This window comes from Hypomesus transpacificus, chromosome 9 (assembly GCF_021917145.1).
Source record: "Hypomesus transpacificus isolate Combined female chromosome 9, fHypTra1, whole genome shotgun sequence".
Classification (NCBI taxonomy): domain Eukaryota; kingdom Metazoa; phylum Chordata; class Actinopteri; order Osmeriformes; family Osmeridae; genus Hypomesus; species Hypomesus transpacificus.
In genome coordinates this window covers 2,538,909-2,558,869 of record NC_061068.1, presented here as the reverse complement: position 1 = coordinate 2,558,869, position 19,961 = coordinate 2,538,909, and the positions used below count along the sequence as shown (strand labels likewise).

General features: G+C 46.6%; 1 protein-coding gene across 11 annotated transcripts in view; it reads left to right on the top strand.

Moving 5' to 3' along the window:
* LOC124470977 (ubiquitin-conjugating enzyme E2 J2) overlaps positions 1–15,340 on the top strand; it is a 123,979-nt gene extending 108,639 nt beyond the window's left edge. For 2 of the 11 annotated variants that reach the window (XM_047025238.1, XM_047025237.1), the window contains exons 21-31: positions 184–404; positions 676–785; positions 1,145–1,255; positions 1,408–1,514; positions 5,347–5,396; positions 7,959–8,089; positions 8,333–8,373; positions 8,491–8,593; positions 9,068–9,206; positions 10,811–10,891; positions 14,787–15,340. In XM_047025238.1, the coding sequence (XP_046881194.1) occupies positions 184–404; positions 676–785; positions 1,145–1,255; positions 1,408–1,514; positions 5,347–5,396; positions 7,959–8,089; positions 8,333–8,373; positions 8,491–8,593; positions 9,068–9,206; positions 10,811–10,891; positions 14,787–15,071 (1,379 nt within the window). In that variant the 3' untranslated portion in view covers positions 15,072–15,340. The other 9 variants (XM_047025240.1, XM_047025239.1, XM_047025245.1 and 6 more) reach the window with 9 other exon arrangements.
* Positions 15,341–19,961: the final 4,621 nt, after the last annotated feature.

Here is a 19,961-nt window from a genome sequence, read left to right as displayed (position 1 = left end):
TAAGTGACTGTGTGTGTGGGGGTGCCTTTGTGTGCGTGTGACTGTGTGTGTGTGTGTGTGTGATCTTTGCTCTATAAATATAAAAATACATATTTTATTCAAACATTGTTTTAGACCTATCTGAGCTCAGCATTACAACTAAAAATCCTGTGATTGTCACCAAGTTTCTTCCTCCCCTTACAGAGCAGTCTGAGGACTCCAGTGTGGAGGGGGAGGTGGAGGTGGAAGTGGAGGGCTGGGACGGTGAGGATGTGAGGGAACGGTCCCCTGGCTCCCTCCTCCAGCGGGCCTCTGGGCTGCGCTGCGTGGCCCTGATGGCGGAGGCTCTGGCCCTGGGCGCGGACGTCAGCTCTGCGAGCGAGGACGAGGAGGGCCGGACGGCCCTCATACAGGCCGTCATAGGGGTGAGGAACACAACACACACACCACACATACACACGCACACACTCTCACACACCACAAAAACACAAAGACCTGTTTCGCTATGTTTGTGAGAACTTTAGATTGTTATTGAGTGTTACTAACTCTTTTACTAACCCCCCAAGCCTAAAATAATAAATTAATAATAATTGCAATAATTACATTTTCAAAATAATAATTTACACACAAATGCACACATGGTCTGGGTGGACATGCGTGAGCCTGCAGATGAGTACAGCTGCTCGTGTCCTGCAGGACTCTCTGGTGGCGTGTGAGTTCCTGCTGCAGAACGGAGCTGACGTCAACCAGCGTGACAGGAGGGGGCGAGGCCCGCTGCACCATGCCACACACCTGGGACACACCGGGTGAGACCTTAACCTAGCCCCGCCCTCACCCTAGCCCAGCCCTCACCCTAGCCCAGCCCTCACCCTAGCCCCGCCCTCACCCTAGCCCAGCCCTCACCCTAGCCCCACCCTTACCCTTGCCCCACCTTCACCCTAGCCCCGGCCCCTACCAGCCAGATCATCCTAACCCTGACCCTCTACCAGGCGGTCTCTGGACCAGATGTAAACTTTACGGTCCTTAAAGCCAGTCTAGTAGATAAAAACTCACCCACTTGTATCTATTTATTATGTTGCTGTTTGTTCATGTGTGGTTTATCAGTCTGAACGTGACACATGAATCCCTCTTATCTTTCCTGCTCCTCCCCTCTCTCCCCCCCCAGGCAGGTGTGTTTGTTTCTGAAGAGGGGTGCGTCCCAGACGGAGGTGGACGAGGAGGGGCAGGATCCTCTGAGTGTGGCGGTGCAGGCGGCCAACGCAGACATCGTCACACTGTGAGTGGTCACATTGGGGGCGGGGCTTCCCAGTGGTCACACTGGGGGGGGGGGGCTTTCCAGTTGGGCCCAGTTTGCTTTACTGAAACGTCTCTCTCTCCTCCCCCCTCATCCTCCTCCCCCCTCCTCTCCGTTCACCCCCCTCTCCGCAGGCTGCGTCTGGCCAGGATGAACGAGGAGATGCGTGAGGCGGAGGGTCCTGTGGCCCTGGGTCAGCCAGGCCAGTACCACAGCAGCAGCCCCACAGAACAGCAGTATAGGAAGTGCATTCAGGAGTTCATCTGCATCACCATAGAGGAATGCTAGGGAATACCAGAGAGGCACACTGTTATCACCCATCACGGGTGGACCTCAAGATCAAGTCACCCATAGACACTGATCTGAAGTCAGCAAGGCCACTTTCCTGAAGATGTTCAGTAACAGGGTTCAGGGCTGGTTGGCTGGTCTCAGATCTGTGTCTAAGGGCAACATCTACATGGAGTGTTCAGGGCATTAGTAGGAAGGTTGGGCAGGGAGATAGAGAGTGGAACACACATCTTCACTGTGTGTGTTGGAGGTGGGCTCTTCTGCCATTCTGGGCTCCATCTCTGGTAATGGGTTCTTCTGCTACTTCTGGAGCACCTGCTTTTCTGTGACTGTGTCCCTGACCTCTACTTCCACCTGACCTCTACTGCCACCTGACCTCTACTGCCACCTGACCTCTACTGCCACCTGACCTCTACTGCCACCTTGCTCTCTCTGCATCGTATCTTTACAGACTGGAATGGGGTGGGAATAACACCGCATGTTTGTCACTGTAGTGGTGTCTGCAGACAGGCCACTGTGCAGGTGTCTGGAAGCTTCTGGAAGCATCTGGCCTCAGAATGATGTCACAGAACTATATACTTGAGATTTTGTGTTATGGATGCTAAATAAAACTTCCATTTCCATTTTGAAAATGTACAGAGTCCAGCAGCACTGGAACACACCTCCCAGTCCGCCAGAGTGCTGTGGGGAGAATGTGGCCTCTGCCTCAATGTCCTCTCAATCTTCTCTTCAGCTTAAAGATTTGTCCTTCAAGTTGATGTCACTTAGAAATGCTGTCAGAGGAATATGTGATGAGAGAGGGAGAGAGAGGGTAAAAGGATGCTGAGTTGGAATGTATTATATAAATATAATACAATTATTTAAAAAAAAGAAATGCAGCTGCAATTTTCTTACCTGACAGTATTATGATTTGTTTTTTGTTTATTCAGTGTAGTTTTTTTTCCGTTGTGGTATCATTCACTCAAACTGTCTTAATTTGTGTTTTTAGTTTTATTTATGTCAAAATACCAGTGTAATGAATATCGAAATGCAGAATGTTTTTGGAGACCATTTTCTTTCTAGTCTTTTAACGTGCAGTATTTTCTTCTCTTTAAAATTCTCTTCTCTTTTTGATATCTGGAACAAGTCACAACTGTCATACAAAAACTTTTTATTCAAGATCTTGGGAGATATTAAGTTATTTTAAAGTGATTCCTTTATAGAAATCAGGATGTTTCTGTTTCGTATAAACATCCAGGATTGCAGTCAGGGAGCGTTGCTATATGTATTGTAACTCCTGATATATTAGGACGGAAGGTGGGGGCTCCGTCCTAACATGATCCAGTCTGGATTAGTCCTAACATGATCCAGACTGGATCATGCAGCCCATAGATACTCTCCACTGGAGTTGTTTTGTTTTAGGGCTGCGAAAGAATTGGTCCTATATGGTTTATGTTGGAGGAATGATTGGAGTCCAATGAAGATAGATACACCTTATCTTTTTGACTGGTCATCGCCTGTATTCTGCATGCTATCATCAAGACCAGAATGCTATAAAACTTTCCATTATTTTATTGTGAGCATGATGATCACTTAGCAGTGATCACTTCATCTTGCAGTCCTGTTAAAAAGCATGACCTCACAATGACCAGACCTATTGGATCTGTGTGCATTTACACAACCAGATGATCCCTGTGCATCTACACAACGAGATTCTGAATCTGCGACAGCTTCAGGACAGTGTTGGTTGTTTTTCATTGACCAAGAAGTAAGATTTCTAAATATGTAATAGTTTCTTTTTGCTAGTCGTCATCAGGGTCTTGATGTGTAGTTGGCATACATTTTTATAAACCTTTTGTCTTCGGCCAAAGACTTTTGAAAAGGGAAAAGACAAATTCTGTGTCACAGTTTGAGTTCAACTTTTCAGAGTAAGATGACCGCATAGGTCAACAATAATAATGTGTCAGAACCAGAGTCCGTGTTTTTCAAAAGTAAAAAAAAGGTAACAACCCAAGAGTAATTTGGGTCCTGGATTATGAAGTAAACAGTCGTCTTCTGTTTTATTCGAAAATCTACAGTTTGATTCCCCTATAAACTGGGATGTGATAGTTTAGATGGTGTGAGCTGCCAGGCGAAGAGCCAGGCGACGTAAGTGTCTTTTGGTGTGTGTATATAGACTGCTGGGGAGTTTAAGAATTCTTCGAAAACAACTGTGCAGTACATATCTCCTGCTCCCCCAATCATCTCTCCTGCTCCTCCCAGAGTCTCTCCTGCTCCCCCCAGTCTCTCCTGCTCCCCCCAGTCTCTCCTGCTCCCCCCATCATCTCTCCTGCTCCCCCCATCATCTCTCCTGCTCCCCCCATCATCTCTCCTGCTCCCCCCCATCATCTCTCCTGCTCCCCCCAGTCTCTCCTGCTCCCCCCAGTCTCTTCTGCTCCCCCCAGTCTCTCCTGCTCCCCCCAGTCTCTCCTGCTCCCCCCATCATCTCTCCTGCTCCCCCCAGTCTCTCCTGCTCCCCCCATCATCTCTCCTGCTCCCCCCAGTCTCTCCTGCTCCCCCCATCATCTCTCCTGCTCCCCCCATCATCTCTCCTGCTCCCCCCAGTCTCTCTCCTGCTCCCCCCATCATCTCTCCTGCTCCCCCCATCATCTCTCCTGCTCCCCCCAGTCTCTCCTGCTCCCCCCAGTCTCTCTCCTGCTCCCCCCCATCATCTCTCCTGCTCCCCCCATCATCTCTCCTGCTCCCCCCCATCATCTCTCCTGCTCCCCCCCATCATCTCTCCTGCTCCCCCCAGTCTCTCTCCTGCTCCCCCCAGTCTCTCCTGCTCCCCCCATCATCTCTCCTGCTCCCCCCAGTCTCTCCTGCTCCCCCCCATCATCTCTCCTGCTCCCCCCATCATCTCTCCTGCTCCCCCCCATCATCTCTCCTGCTCCCCCCCATCATCTCTCCTGCTCCCCCCAGTCTCTCTCCTGCTCCCCCCAGTCTCTCCTGCTCCCCCCATCATCTCTCCTGCTCCCCCCAGTGTGCTTCTGCTCATTTTAACTCTCAACTCACCTGCTGCTCTCAGCATTCAAACAACATCCTTCCTGCCTGTATGATTTTATTTTTCTCTTCCAAATGATCTGTAAAACCTTTTGGGATTACTGTTACATAGTTCTGTACTATTTGGAGACATTATGCATTGTTTACATTTGTATATCTTTGAAGTACTTCCTTTCTCCATGTGTTTAGAAACACTGAGAAAAAAGAAATGCAGAGAATAAAACTGATGAGATGTGTTTATTAAAGCCTCCGCCTTCTCTCTGGTTATGTCTGCCTCTGAATGGGCCTTCAGTGTTGCTGTAACTTTGTTGGACTGCTGACAGTTTGTCAGACTGTTACAGGAACGCTGTGGGACTTTAATGACTGATTGTCAGTGTCTGTTGTCTCTAACAACATATGGGTTCACTCTTGGCTGTGGGGAATGCAGCTTCACGTTACGGGTTTACCTAACCCTATGGGGAATGCAGCTACACATTTGGGGTTTCGCATTATGGGCAATACAGGTTTACCACTCAAACCACTCAGACACTTGACTTGTACAGACTCCTTATTCTTCCTCCTTTTACAACCAGACACATACGGTAACTCTCAAAGATATTTGATGTAGGGATAATACTGTAAAGGTTGTCACCTAAAACTGATTATGACTGGAGTTGGGGTTATTTGCTCACAAATTGCTTGTAAAAAGGGCATACAAATAAAATTGGATTTGATGTTCCCAGGAAAAAGTGACTTAATGTCTGTTGTTGCTTCCGTTGATACAGGAGTCACAGCAAGAACCAGGAGGGTGAAGAACAAGGATGGTGGTGACAGAGTGAGTGAAGCATCATGGTTTATAACATGGTCTCTGTCTTCTGGTGGTCACTGAAAGGAACTGTCCCCTGTTTCTCTGGTTTGGCATAAACACACACACACAGGTTTGTTTTACCATCCTAGTGAGAACTGACAATTCACTCCCATTGAAAGTCATCTTATCCCTAACCCCGACCCCACCTGCTTTTGTATTAAGCGTATATGGAACAGAGGGGTTGTTTGGTAAACCATAAAGAAAATGTAAAACCAATTTTTGATCAATGATGAACTTTCATGCTAGTTTTAGTCAGTGGTCTGCTTAGACCTGAGTTACTGTGAGTGAGTGAGTGAGTGGATCAGGATGTTAACCTTAACCCATCCAGAATTACTGGTTGGGTATCAGTCTACCAGAACTGGTTATGGACTCATGACCAATAAACGGGAAAGCTTCCCTGTATCGTATAACAGACCCTTGATCCTGCTGTACTATAAGATCCAGAATGCTACCAAGCTACTAATGGAGCTTTATATCCATCACACGCCTGTGAGTCACAGAACCAGATTATATCCATCACACGCCTGGGAGTCACAGAACCAGATTATATCCATCACACGTCTGGGAGTCACAGAACCAGATTATGTCCATCACACGCCTGGGAGTCACAGAACCAGACAGACAGAATCTAGACAGACTTTCTTCTGTTGCGATTCACTAACAAGGGGACTCCAATTCTGTGAGATAACACAGTTAACAATGATTATATGAAATAATGCGTTTTAGTGTTTAACCTAAAAGAACTTCACAGTGGTTGGTACTGCATGTGACTGTAGTGTGTTCCCCTACTGCAGGTTTCTCCATTTACACCAACATCTTTTGGGAGTTTTCTCTCTCGGCATCTCTCCAGCCCCAGGAGCTAAACTGACGAAGACAATTTTTCTGATGGTGATAGGTTTGACTTTGACTATTGTTAAATCATTTGTAAAGTTAGTCAAAGTCATACAAAAAAACATGTTTGTATAATTCCTGTTATTCTGGTGAACCAATAAGCTTTATACAGAGGATAAGAACATATAAACAAGAATATGTATATTGAAAAGGTCAAAACGTTAGTAAGTACCTATATAAAAGGGTAGCCATGAGATCGATCATGTGGATGGATATTCATGTTGGGGACAATAAAATGTTTTGAGATGGTTGTCCTTTGTCTTGATGGATTTAACATGCTGCAGGACAACCCAGGTAGGGGAGCGTAAACAAGCCTACGATAAAAATAAATAACACTATTTTGTAGTAGGCTAGCCTACACCTTTAGCCGAATGCATCAGACATACTTTTTTCACTTCCGTTTAATTTTAGTGCCTTCTTGCGTAGAATTTTTTTTCTACATTTGTATTAAATTGTATTGTTATGATTAGACCTTTTCTCATATGAAATTGTCGAGACAGGGGGAATGCCACCATCGTGTACTATAAACTAATTGAATGTAAAAAGGTCCTGAGGAGGCTGGTCCGCTCTACTCCCCCTAGCTGACGGTTCTCCGCTCCGGGAAGCCATGTTGAGAAGCTAACTATACTGTAAAGTCCCCGTGGTAACGTCGCTGCTAGGTTATCGTTTTAGGTTTTGGATTTGACAACATAAACTACGCTTTACATCGGGTCTTTCCGCGAACAACTAATTTAACTGGGTTCTCTGAAGAGGTGACTGATATATTATGTTGTTTGTTTCGTGTCTGATCTAGTTATTGTCCTGCTTTCGTTGTTTATGTGAAATGCTAGCAAGGCTAAGTTAGCTAACATAGACTTTGGCTAGCTTGTTCTCGTAGCATTTAAATATATTAGCCAGCTCGTAGCAGGAGTGGCCTAGTCAGCCAGAACTAGCTGTGACGAAACGGACTGTTTGAAAGTGACTGCTCAGAGTCACTATAATACACCTCAACACAACGACCTTCATGCTAAAACCTCTAGCTAGCTGATGGGTTAGTTTAGTCAACACAGTGGTCTGTTCCAATGAGTTAATCAGTATGTTAATAATGACTTATAAGCTCCCAACGTTTGACTACACTGGCTAGCTGTCGGATCTTTAGCTAGCTGGCTAGCAGAACAACGTCGCCACCACTAGCTTGCGTAGCTAGCCAGGTAGGACAATTTAAGCCAAAGCTACAGTACCAGCAGCTATTGGCTTTGCGTCAGATTTCATAGCTAGCCAAACTATTTAACTTATGTGCAAACTAGTACGCGAAGGAGTACGGATTGCGTGTGTATTACCCAATTTGTGGAAAGTTAAAGCTGAAGTCGTTCCTGTTTAGCTCATTACGTAGTTGACTAGACAAACGTCAGTGAAGCTGTCATGTTCGTGTCGGTGGGTGCTGCCCAGGCCTGTAACTACATCACTATGTACATGAAATACATATCTAAAATTTAACGCTGTCTGTATTTGGGACACCCTTCACACAAACAAAAGACTTCTCTTTTAGTAAATTATCATCATTATGATTTTGTTGGTTCATTTCGAGATGACTGCAGGGATGGCATAACGTGTTAAGATGGGCTTTTCTCTCTGATTATGTAACGCCTCTGTGTCCAGATGAACAGTAATGGGAGCAAGAGAGCGCCAACCACAGCCACGCAGCGACTGAAACAGGATTACCTCAGGATCAAGAAAGACCCCGTGCCTTACATCTGTGCAGAACCTCTCCCCTCCAACATACTGGAATGGTGAATGTCTCACTTTGATTATGAGACCTACTGCAACGTCTAGACATCGCTTCTTTTACTGTGCTACTGATTTTATAAATTTGTTGTTAAAAGACAACTCAATAATTTACAATGTGCTTGTTATGTGACTTTCTTTAGGCCTCTATCTTTGTACATGTTTTGCCTAAACACGTTTGAGTGCAAAGTAAGGATTGTGATAATCTTCCTAAGTACAAGTTCCATCAACTGTGTTTGGTTTTACAGGCACTATGTTGTCAGAGGCCCAGAGAAGACACCATATGAAGGTGACATTACTAACTAATGACATTACTAACTGGTGACACACAGCTGCCAAAGTGAACATGGTTGTATTCTTCATTAATGAAGTGTGTTATGCTCATGCCAGCTCTTGTTATTCACAGGGGGATATTACCATGGAAAACTGATATTCCCACGTGAATTCCCCTTCAAGCCGCCCAGTATCTACATGATTACACCAAACGGGAGATTTAAATGCAACACAAGGTACATTTATGACTCACCAGCTTGGTGAAAGGTGTCTACCCTGAGATTCCTCCTTTTGAAACAAGCATAGTGGAGCTGTTGTGTCAGCCCTCCCCATCTTTCCCCTAACTGGTAGTCAGTGTTCACAATTTAGAATCTTTTGAAATCTCTGTTTAGAATTCTCTGTTTTCGTTGTTGAGCAGCAGCAAAGTCCCCCTTCCCGAGTTGTCATAGCCCCCGCCCCCCTTCCCAAGTTGTCATAGCCCCCGCCCCCCTTCCCGAGTTGTCATACCCCCCGCCCCACTCCCCGAGTTGTCATAACCCCCGCCCCCCTCACCGAGTTGTCACATCAGCTACACTGTATGCACTGTATGCTAACAAGGTCACCTTATGCAACGTGAACCAGGATGTTGAATAACTAACTGATCAGCCTGCTTTACCATTACCTGATTGTGTTGTGACCCAGCCCTCCTGGATGTCCTGTTGTGTCCCCAGGCTGTGTCTCTCCATCACAGACTTCCACCCTGACACCTGGAACCCTGCCTGGTCCGTGTCCACCATCCTGACCGGGCTGCTCAGCTTCATGGTGGAGAAGGGCCCCACCCTGGGGAGCATCGAGACCTCCGACTACACGGTAAGTTCAGGGGTCATCCAGACCACCCGGTGAGTTCAGGGGTCATCCAGACCACAAGGTGAGTTCAGGGGTCATCCAGACCACAAGGTGAGTTCAGGGGTCATCCAGATCACACAGTGTGTTCAGAGGTCATCCAGACCACACGGTGAGTTCAGGGGTCATCCAGACCACACGGTGAGTTCAGGGGTCATCCAGACCATACGGTGAGTTCAGGGGTCATCCAGACCACACGGTGAGTTCAGGGGTCATCCAGACCACAAGGTGAGTTCAGGGGTCATCCAGACCACAAGGTGAGTTCAGGGGTCATCCAGACCTCCGACCACACAGTATGTAGACGGGTCCCCAGGAGAGAGACACCTCAGTCAGCTGCACCTGTCAGGGAGGAACTCTGTTGTGATTCAGGTGGTGGAGGACCTGAGGAGACACTCAAATGGAACAACTAAGAACCTTATGCTGTGTTGATCCGAACTAGTACATTGGTGTGTTTATTCAATACAAGGGTCAACCCTGTTTCTGCAGGCTTCATGCTGCAGATCTTTGCATCAGTCCCAGTTGTTACTCTGGTTCAACACAAACCATATAATTGAAACCAGAGGCGTGTTCCATTAACCCTTGTGTTATCTTTGGGTCATTCTGACCCATCAGTCATTGTGACCCACCGTCGTATTGCGACAACTTTACCGCAAACAAAAACAAACGGCATGAGCAATGGGGCTACGAGCCATTGCGATACATCCACTGTAAACCGATACATCCACTGTAGCGCATGGTCCTGCCTCTCTTCTCCTCATTAGCATTTAAAGCTACAGAAACAGAAACAGCTTGTTCTGTGGAAAGCTCATTGCGGGACTGCTCGTAGTGGCTGTAATTCTGCACCAAGGCTGAATTTCGGAAAGAGACTTCAGATATACAGTATTAGGGGACCAGTAAGGCCTAGATAAAAGCATCCAAAAACGGCATATCATGGGACCTTTAAACACTGATGAACAATGATTTCAGAATTATACAAATTTACATAGTCTGCGCTTAACTTATAAGGTAGCTTTTGAAATCAAACATTTATGCTGATGCTACATAAAATGTCTGGATCTATATTATCCCAATAGAATTATCAAAGCTACATAAATCATGTACAATTGCAAAAACAAACCTCATTGACCTTCATGTCTTTGATTGTCATTGATTTTGATGAGGAAGCTGTCATAGTACGCGGCTTAAAGAGATTGTTGTTTCGGGTAAAAGTTTGTTTGAGCGACCTGGAACAGGCCGGGATTTCTATTTTTAGTGTTATCGTTTTTCTCTTGTAGTTGTATACTGCTTATTTTGCATTTCCTTATTTTGATCTTGCTGACTGCAAAGCCTCCAATGTCCTCTTTGGAACAATAAAGTAAAATACTTTTATTAGCTGATGTCATAAACCCACAGGGAGTTGTGGCTCCTAAGGAGCCTGGCTGTAGACTGCTAGTGTACTTCCACTACTACTATTCATATTTTATTACAGCTGCTTTGATAAGAATATTTTGATTTACTTTTTATAATATGATTACAGGTTGTCTAGAATGTGTTGTGTTGTTACATGTGATGTGGTGACTTTGTTTACACAGAAACGCCAGCTGTCTGCCCAGAGTCTGGCCTTCAACCTGAAGGACAAGGTCTTCAGCGAGCTGTTCCCTGATGTTGTTGATGTAAGTATACAAACCTTCCCCTGAAGCTGAACCCTGCCAGGAAGGTTCCCCTACACCAGTGGTCTTCACTATGTTTTCAGGAGAGCCACAATATTAAGACAGGCAATAGGAGAGCTGCTCCTACTGCAAAGTATCAAAGGTTACATCCAATCATAATTGGCATGCCATTCTGCTTTGATTGCTTACTTTATTGCTGTTAAGGCCGTTATATGGTACTCCGTACTTCACGATTACGGACACATGGGAAGGGCCTACACATAGATGGAACGCCCTGGAACGAGGCCCCTCTCCGTCGTCTCCGGGGGCCTCGGAGAGCTGTCCCGTGCACCGTTGAAATTCCTATCGATCCGTCATGCCGTGCTGTACAGCGACGGATACCCCTTGGCCTTGATTGGTCCGCTACGACATCATTTCCAAACGACATCATTTCCGGAATCTCACATTTCTGTACCTTGCGTTTCCTGTTTCATTCCCTATATCACAATACCGCCATGTTTAAAATCCACAAAAAAACCTAAGAAGATGGAGATCACCAACACCGAAGAGCGCATTGCTGAAGAGGTACGCAAATATCCTCCCCTCTTCAACACATCGATAAAAGACTATAAAGATGCGCGAATGACGGCCAATTCGTGGCGATCAATATCTGCAGCGGTAGAGCTGGACCCTAAAGACTGCGCAACGCGCTGGAGGAGGTTGCGGGACAAGTTTGTGAGGGCCAAGAGGACTTTTAAAAGCAGAAGTGGCGATGCAGGAGGGAAGAAACTGCCTGCCATCCTAACGTCACAAAAATACCAGAGAAAATAAGAACGTATTCATTTCATGGAATCGTTTTCTTATAGTTTCTATAGTGTATATAAGATAAGCATATCATTTTGTTATAGAGTGCTACTATTTTTCCCACAAATAATACCTACCATGATAGAGATAAGTTTGCTCTTTCAGGTGGTTATATAGCATTAGACACAGTTTAATATAATATTATGTGACTGCACCTGCTGCACTCATCGTCTGACTAGTGACAGTTGGTAGGAGGGTCACACGTGTGATGAGAGGTGGGAGATAAAAAACGACGAATCCTAACTTACAAAGACGCAACAAAGCAACGTGTTTTCGACAAAAAAAGCTTCTCTACCTACTGTTCTGGCGGTAAATTGTTTTCAGCACCCCCAGCCTTCGGAGAACCATAAAGGCAACAAAAATGCTAATTAATCCGTCCTATCCGGCGGCCCGCCCATCCGTAACGGAGTCAGAGTACCATACTGGCACCTTTTATAGCTTCCAAGCAACATGTTGAATGCATTCATTGAAGCTGCAAGTTGAGTGGTCACGTGTCAGTTAGTACAGGGCAGTTATGTTGTTTGGAAATGCTTTGATTACATTCAGCATGTTGCTTGGAGGCTTTCTTTGAAGCTGCAAGTTGAGTGGTCACGTGTCAGTTAGTACAGGGCAGTTATGTTGTTTGGAAATGCTTTGATTACATTCAGCATGTTGCTTGGAAGCATATCTCTTCCTTGATAATAAAAATCGATGTCTAATTATGGAATATAACCCGTTGTTGGCAGAGTGCATTTAACATGTTTTGAGTCACCTGGTACTTTGATCAAATGCTTCCATACCACAGATTTCTTTGCCATTTTGCCTAAAGGATTCAAAACAAACTGTAGACAAATTATGGTAGACTTTAGGCTGAGGGCTACAATTGTGCTCATGTGCCTTGTGCAAAAAACTTAACAAAACACAGATTAACGAAAGGGAAAACAGTAACACCTTTTTTTTTTATTTATATAAATATGTTTTTTGAGTTGCTTTATTTGTCTTAAATAATATAATCTACAATTTCTGTAGAACATTTCTTTAATTCAGCAATGATGACACAAGCGGGAATCTGATCTCACACTTCCATACACCTGCTCGACAAAAAAAATCTTCCAAGAGCGTATCGACCAAACAATTGACTAGTTGACTGGGTGGGGACAGCCCTACTATATATAAGCTGGAAATAACCCTAGCTAAGCTAGCGTTGTTGTTATAATGTGCGTATGAAGTGCCAGGTTAAGACTCGGGGTGGGCGATATGGCTAAAATCTTCTATCACGGTATGAGTAATTTTATATCAAGGTTACGGTATATATCATGGTATATAGTAATTGTTCTCTAAATTCAATTAAGAAATGGTACAAAATAACCACACCGTACATCATCACACTCTATTATTTAGTACAAACAAAAAAAACTGCCTCACATGAGACAACACTTGAGTTAAAAACAAAAGACTCAAAAAAGTTACGAGTACGAGCGTTCCGATTGGTCATGCCATATACGTGGTGACCTACTCACAGTTCAATACGGATCCGTAATGCCCTTTGTCGAAAATTTCTAAATGTCCGAGTCAGTCCGAGTTGTACTATCCATATCTAACTTTGGTTGATCGGTCGATACGTTAAAGCCCCCGGCATGACCCTCACTCTCAGTTAGTAAGTAGTTAGCCTTCACTAGTCATCCAAGATCAAGAATGCTAGCAATTTACATTTAGTCATTTAGCAGACGCTCTTATCCAGAGCGACTTACAGTAAGCACAGGGACATTCCCCCCGAGGCAAGTAGGGTGAAGTGCCTTGCCCAAGGACACAATGTCAATTGGCACGGCGGGGAATCGATCCGGCAACCTTCTGATTACTAGCCCGACTCCCTCACCGCTCAGCCAATCTGACTCCCACAATGCCACTAGTGTAATTTTACAACAATTTTACAGCACGAGACAAAAAACTTGAACAACAAATCCAATTGGTTACCTGCAGAATGGGTCATCAAATATATTATTAATTAGTGTCGGCATGAATGTGTTCAACTTAGACAAAATACACTACACATCGAAAATTCCACAAAAAATCTAAATCTAAACAAAAATTCTAAATATCGCAAGAATGCGATTTATATGATGGCTTGTATACTATACAACAACCAGACATTTAATTGACATGTGTAATACAAAAATATAGAATAAAAGTATACCGCGGTTGAAACGGTATAGCCAAATCTCTCCCGGTAGACACATTTCTACCGTGGCACGGTATATACCGTCATAGCGCCCAGCCCTGGTTGAGACGGTCTCTGAGCCCGGCCTTGGAAAGCCGCAGGAGGCTTGAAAGCCGCGCAATGAGTAACACCATGTCTCTCTCCCCTGGCTCCTGACCCTCTAACACTGCCCTACACCATGTCTCTCTCCCCTGGCTCCTGACCCTCTAACACTGCCCTACACCATGTCTCTCTCCCCTGGCTCCTGACCCTCTAACACTGCCCTACACCATGTCTCTCTCCCCTGGCTCCTGACCCTCTAACACTGCCCTACACCATGTCTCTCTCCCCTGGCTCCTGACCCTCTAACACTGCCCTACACCATGTCTCTCTCCCCTGGCTCCTGACCCTCTAACACTGCCCTACACCATGTCTCTCTCCCCTGGATCCTGACCCTCTAACACTGCCCTACATCATGTCTCTCTCCCCTGGCTCCTGACCCTCTAACACTGCCCTACACCATGTCTCTCTCCCCTGGATCCTGACCCTCTAACACTGCCCTACACCATGTCTCTCTCCCCTGGCTCCTGACCCTCTAACACTGCCCTACACCATGTCTCTCTCCCCTGGATCCCGACCCTCTAACACTGCCCTACACCATGTCTCTCTCCCCTGGATCCTGACCCTCTAACACTGCCCTACACCATGTCTCTCTCCCCTGGCTCCTGACCCTCTAACACTGCCCTACACCATGTCTCTCTCCCCTGGCTCCTGACCCTCTCTCTCACCCTCCCTTCCTCCTTCTCTCCCACATCCCCTCTCCCACATCCCCTCTCCCCCCCCTTCTCTCTCTCCCCTTCTCCCCCCCCCCCTTCTCAGGAGATCAAACAGAAGCAGAAGCTGCAGGAGGAGTTGAGTGTTCGCCAGCAGCCCCTCCCCCTCCCAGACGTGGTCCCTGACCGTGACCCTCAGCACGCCCACTACGGTCTCCCCCCCCTGAACGGAGCCCCCGCCCCCCTCGCTCACCCCGCCCCCGGCCTACAACAGGCCAATCGCAACCACGGACTGTTGGGCGGGGCCCTGGCCAACCTTTTTGTGATCGTGGGCTTTGCGGCGTTCGCCTACACGGTGAAGTACGTGCTGAGGAGCATAGCCCAGGAGTGAGTCTGCTTTCCCCAGGCAGGCTGCAGAGGACAGGAAACACAATACTACAGAGGGGGGCCCCCCCCCCACCCAAGACTGGAAGATTGAGGTTCAGAGTCCCCCACTCTTAAAGGGGTGAGGCAGGATGAAGGTGGGGGGAGGGGGTTAAATAGTTGTGATCCAATATGTGTTTTCGGTGGTTAACAGGAAGTGCTTGGCTCATGGGTTGGGAGTGTGTTTGGAGCCGGCAGACAGGTCCTTCTCTGTGGGTGTACGGGGGGGGGGGGGGTTACAGGTCTGTGGGTGTATAGGGGGGGGGTTACAGGTCTGTGGGTGTACAGCCATAACGGGGGGGGGGGGGGGGGGGGGGTTACAGGTCTGTGGGTGTACAGGGGGGGGGGGGGGTTACAGGTCACTTTGTGGAACCACATCATTTGTTATTTGTACCAGTTTTCAGTCTGATATGGCCCCATGGTGTGTGGTTCTCCAAACAATAGCTTCTTCTCATTCCTACCTTTCAGGAAATAAAACCTGTCTTTCTTCCTGGGATGTGGTTGAGATTCCTCTTGTCACCACATCCATCAGATGGTTTCACTACGAAACAAGACAGTTGGTGGATTTAAGTTTAGCTCACGTGCTCCAGTTTCCTAGTAAGTAAGTAAAAAAAAAAAAAAAAAGCTTTATGCTTTCATGACAAGTGAATAATTTAAAGGTGCTTCTGCCAAGTTCCAGTGAAATAGTTGCTATGAGTGACGTGGAGGCTCTATAAGATCTTCTCTTGGATAAGGCTCTAGCTTGTCTTGTCTGCTGGTACCAGGCCAGATGGACAGGTGCCAGTCATCTCACTAGCTTTTCCATGACGAGGTTTTAAATACTAAAGCAAGTAACAAAATGTGTTTGAATTATGACTCGTTCACTGGAATTGTAGTCGGGAAAGACACCGTAAAACACCAGAAATATGTCAGCCGTGAATGAGTAACTCATCCTCAGGAAACACTCTCTAAGCCCTGTGATGGCGCATGTGGAACACAATCAGTCAGACTGTTTAAAGGGGAAAATTAAGAATGTTGTTGCAATAGGTTGAATACGAATGATGTGACAATGATCGGTGGACTAAATGTGATAGAATTTAAAGTACGAGGATAAAGTTCTGAATATTATGATTAATGCTGTTGCCCTGAATTTGTTTCTTTGGCTTTTGGTAAAATCCCATAATGGCTTTGTTTTGCAAGGCCTCTTGGATCTCTTGAGGTCAGGTGAAAGACAGAACACAGACCTGGTCACTGCCAGACAGAGCCTCTGGTCTGCACTGTCTACAGAGAGAATTAAGAGACCAATACTGCTTAAAATCTCCAATCGGCTTAGTTGACCGGTATAGCAAAGCTCTGTTAGGTCCAAACAATGAGACAGGTTGGAGGAATCTACACAACCTTCTGTATATTTTTATTCTTGCAGTTTGCTTTCTTTTATTTATAATTGTAGCCTCGGGTGCTGGACGGTTATAGCAGGACTGTCGCTTGCCAAAGACGGCATGAATAGTGTTGCTGACTAGGAACGCAACAAGCTACCACCCGGGCTAGCAGATTGCTCATACTTTACTGTTGTGCATTTAGCAAAGGTTGTTCTATTGTGTGTTTATTTGAACATAAAAACCGTCAAAGGCAGAAGGCCTGCTGGCATCACCTTCAAGCAGCACATGATGTGGTGAGATGGACAGCACCTGTCCATGGTCCAGGCCCAAGCAGCACCACAGATGGACAGCACCTGTCCACGGTCCAGGCCCAAGCAGCACCACAGATGGACAGCACCTGTCCACGGTCCAGGCCCAAGCAGCACCACAGATGGACAGCACCTGTCCACGGTCCAGGCCCAAGCAGCACCACAGATGGACAGCACCTGTCCACGGTCCAGGCCCAAGCAGCACCACAGATGGACAGCACCTATCCACGGTCCAGGCCCAAGCAGCACCACAGATGGACAGCACCTGTCCACGGTCCAGGCCCAAGCAGCACCACAGATGGACAGCACCTGTCCACGGTCCAGGCCCAAGCAGCACCACAGATGGACAGCACCTGTCCACGGTCCAGGCCCAAGCAGCACATGAGTGGAATTGTACATCTTACATTGTTCATTCAAATAAATTACCCTGCCCAGCAGGACATTTAAGAAATCTCTTGTTCTCTCACTTTATTACAAGCTGCCAAACTGAACCAGGATTTAGGTGAATTATCGTGGGTTGAGTATATACTATTAAATCAGTCAGGTGGCTATTGGACATGGAGCAACTCAACAACAAAAAAAGGGAGGGGAAATATGTTTTTAATCAGTGTCCTCAAAAATATTTGAAGATTTGTGAACATTTAATAGCTGTTCGCAAAGCTTTTGGACACATCAAATCATAAATAATAATAAATACATATGTGAAATTTAGGCTATTAATTTTATGAAAAATCTCTTGGGTCATATTTAAGTTGTTCATTTACGCTGTCCTGTTGGCTTTGGCTTTTTGGGCAAAGGGATGATGGTGGAGGACTTGAGACAGGCTGGCACAAGGCACGTCTCCAGGGAGGTTCAAGTTCAAGTTCAAGTCTTTTATTTGTCAGGTGCACAGAGCAACACAAGGTTAGACTGGGCACTGAAATTCTTAAGACAAGACAACGCAAGCACTTGGCATAACATAACATATAAGTACACAGAACAAATTTACATCTATGCTGAGCTTAGATAAGTGAACTTTCTAAATATACAGATAGCAATAAATAAACGACTATACTAACCCTAACACTAAAACTTCCTAAATTACAGATAACAATAAATAGTACGCTATACTAACCCTAATACACAAAAAAAAAAAAAAAAAAAAAAACCTGTTACAACCCTATAAACTAATCTAACCTAAATGGAGTACAGTGCAGTAGTGCAAATTTACAGATCAGTGACTTTGTCAATGACCAAACAGGAGCCTGGTGGCGAGGTACAGTAGTGCAATGTTACTGAAAGAGCAACCAGTAGCTGAAAGTGACAGTGTATAAGTGACTAGTGTGCAGTAAAAATGTCCATATCAGTGTCCATTGAGAAGCCTGATGACCCTTGGGTAGAAACTGTTGTCCAGTCTGCGTGTGCGCGACCGGATGCTGCGGTAACGCCTGCCAGAAGGCAACGGGGTAAAGAGACTGAAGGATGGGTGGGAACAGTCTCTTAGAATCCTGCTGGCTTTCCTAAGGCAACGTGTGTGGTAGGTGTCCTGTAGGGCTGGGAGCTTCCTGCCGATGATGAACTCAGCAGAACGGACCACACTTCGTAGGGCCTTGCGGTCCCGGTCTGTGCAGCTCCCATACCACACTGTGATACAACCAGTCAGAATGCTTTCTATAGTGCATCTGTAAAAGTTAGTAAGGATGACTGAGTCCATACCAAACTTCTTCAGTCTCCTCAGGAAGAAGAGGCGCTTACGGGCCGTTTTGACCACCTTGTCCGTGTGAACAGACCAGGTGAGGTCATTGCTGATGTTCACCCCGAGGAACTTGAAGCAGCTGACCTTCTCCACTTCCGATCCATTGATGAATAGGGGTGCATGCTCCTCCTCCTGCCGCCTCCTAAAGTCCACAATCATCTCCTTGGTCTTGCTGATGTTAAGAGAGAGGTTGTTGTCCTGACACCATGATGTCAGGGTGTCAACCTCCTCTCTGTAGGCTGACTCGTCACTGTCAGAGATGAGGCCCACGATGGTTGTGTCGTCAGCAAACTTAACGAGGAGGTTGGAGCTGTGCGTAGCCGCACAGTCGTGGGTGAACAAGGAGAACAGGAGAGGGCTGAGCACACAGCCCTGGGGGGTGCCTGTGTTGGTGATCAGTACAGATGAAGTGCGGTCACCGATTCTCACCACCTGTGGCCTCCCCGTCAGGAAGTGGAAGATCCACTTGCAGAGGGAGGTGCTTAGTCCCAGGTCCACAAGCTTGGAGACCAGTCTGGAGGGGATGATGGTGTTGAATGCAGAGCTGTAGTCAATGAACAGCATCCTCACATATGTATTCCCCTTGTCCAGGTGGGAGAGAGCGGTGTGCATGGTCAGAGCGATGGCATCGTCTGTAGACCTATTGGACCGGTATGCAAACTGCATAGGGTCCAGTGTGGGGGGCAGCGAGGAGCAGATGAATGATTTGACTAGCCGCTCGAAGAACTTCATGATGATAGAGGTCAGTGCTATTGGGCGATAGTCATTCAGACATGTGACCTTGGTGTTCTTGGGCACAGGGATGATGGTGGTCCTCTTGAAGCAGGTGGGGAGTACAGACAGGTTAAGGGAGAGGTTGAAGATGTCACTGAAGACCCCTGCCAGCTGGTCAGCGCAGCCCCTAAGGGCCCTACCTGATATGCCGTCTGGGCCAGGTGCCTTGCGAGGGTTGATCTTCTTAAAGCATAGCCTCACCTCAGCTACAGTTAGTGTAGGCACACCACTGGCTTGGCCTTCAGGTAGCTCCACTGCAGGGGGTTCACTGTCCCTCTCAAAGCGAGCGTAGAAGGAGTTCAGCTCGTCTGGCAGTAGGACAGAAGACTGGGTCTCATTGTAGCCTCTCCCTTTGTATTCTGTAATGGCTTTAAGTCCACTCCACATGCGCCTGGGGTCAGAGCCATGGTAGCTGGACTCCACCTTGGTCCTGTAGGCCCTTTTCGCTGCTTTGATGGCCTTCAGAAGGTCGTATCTGGCCTTCCTGTACTCATCAGGGTCCCCAGAATTAAAGGCGACAGTACGGGCTCTCAGCTTGGCCCGGACCGCGGCATCAACCCAGGGCTTCTGATTTGGGAAAGACCGGACAACCTTCTTGGGGACAACGTCATCAATGCAGTGCTGGATGTAGCTGGAGACAGTGTCTGAGTATTCGTTAATGTCCCCATCTGCTGCGTCCCTGA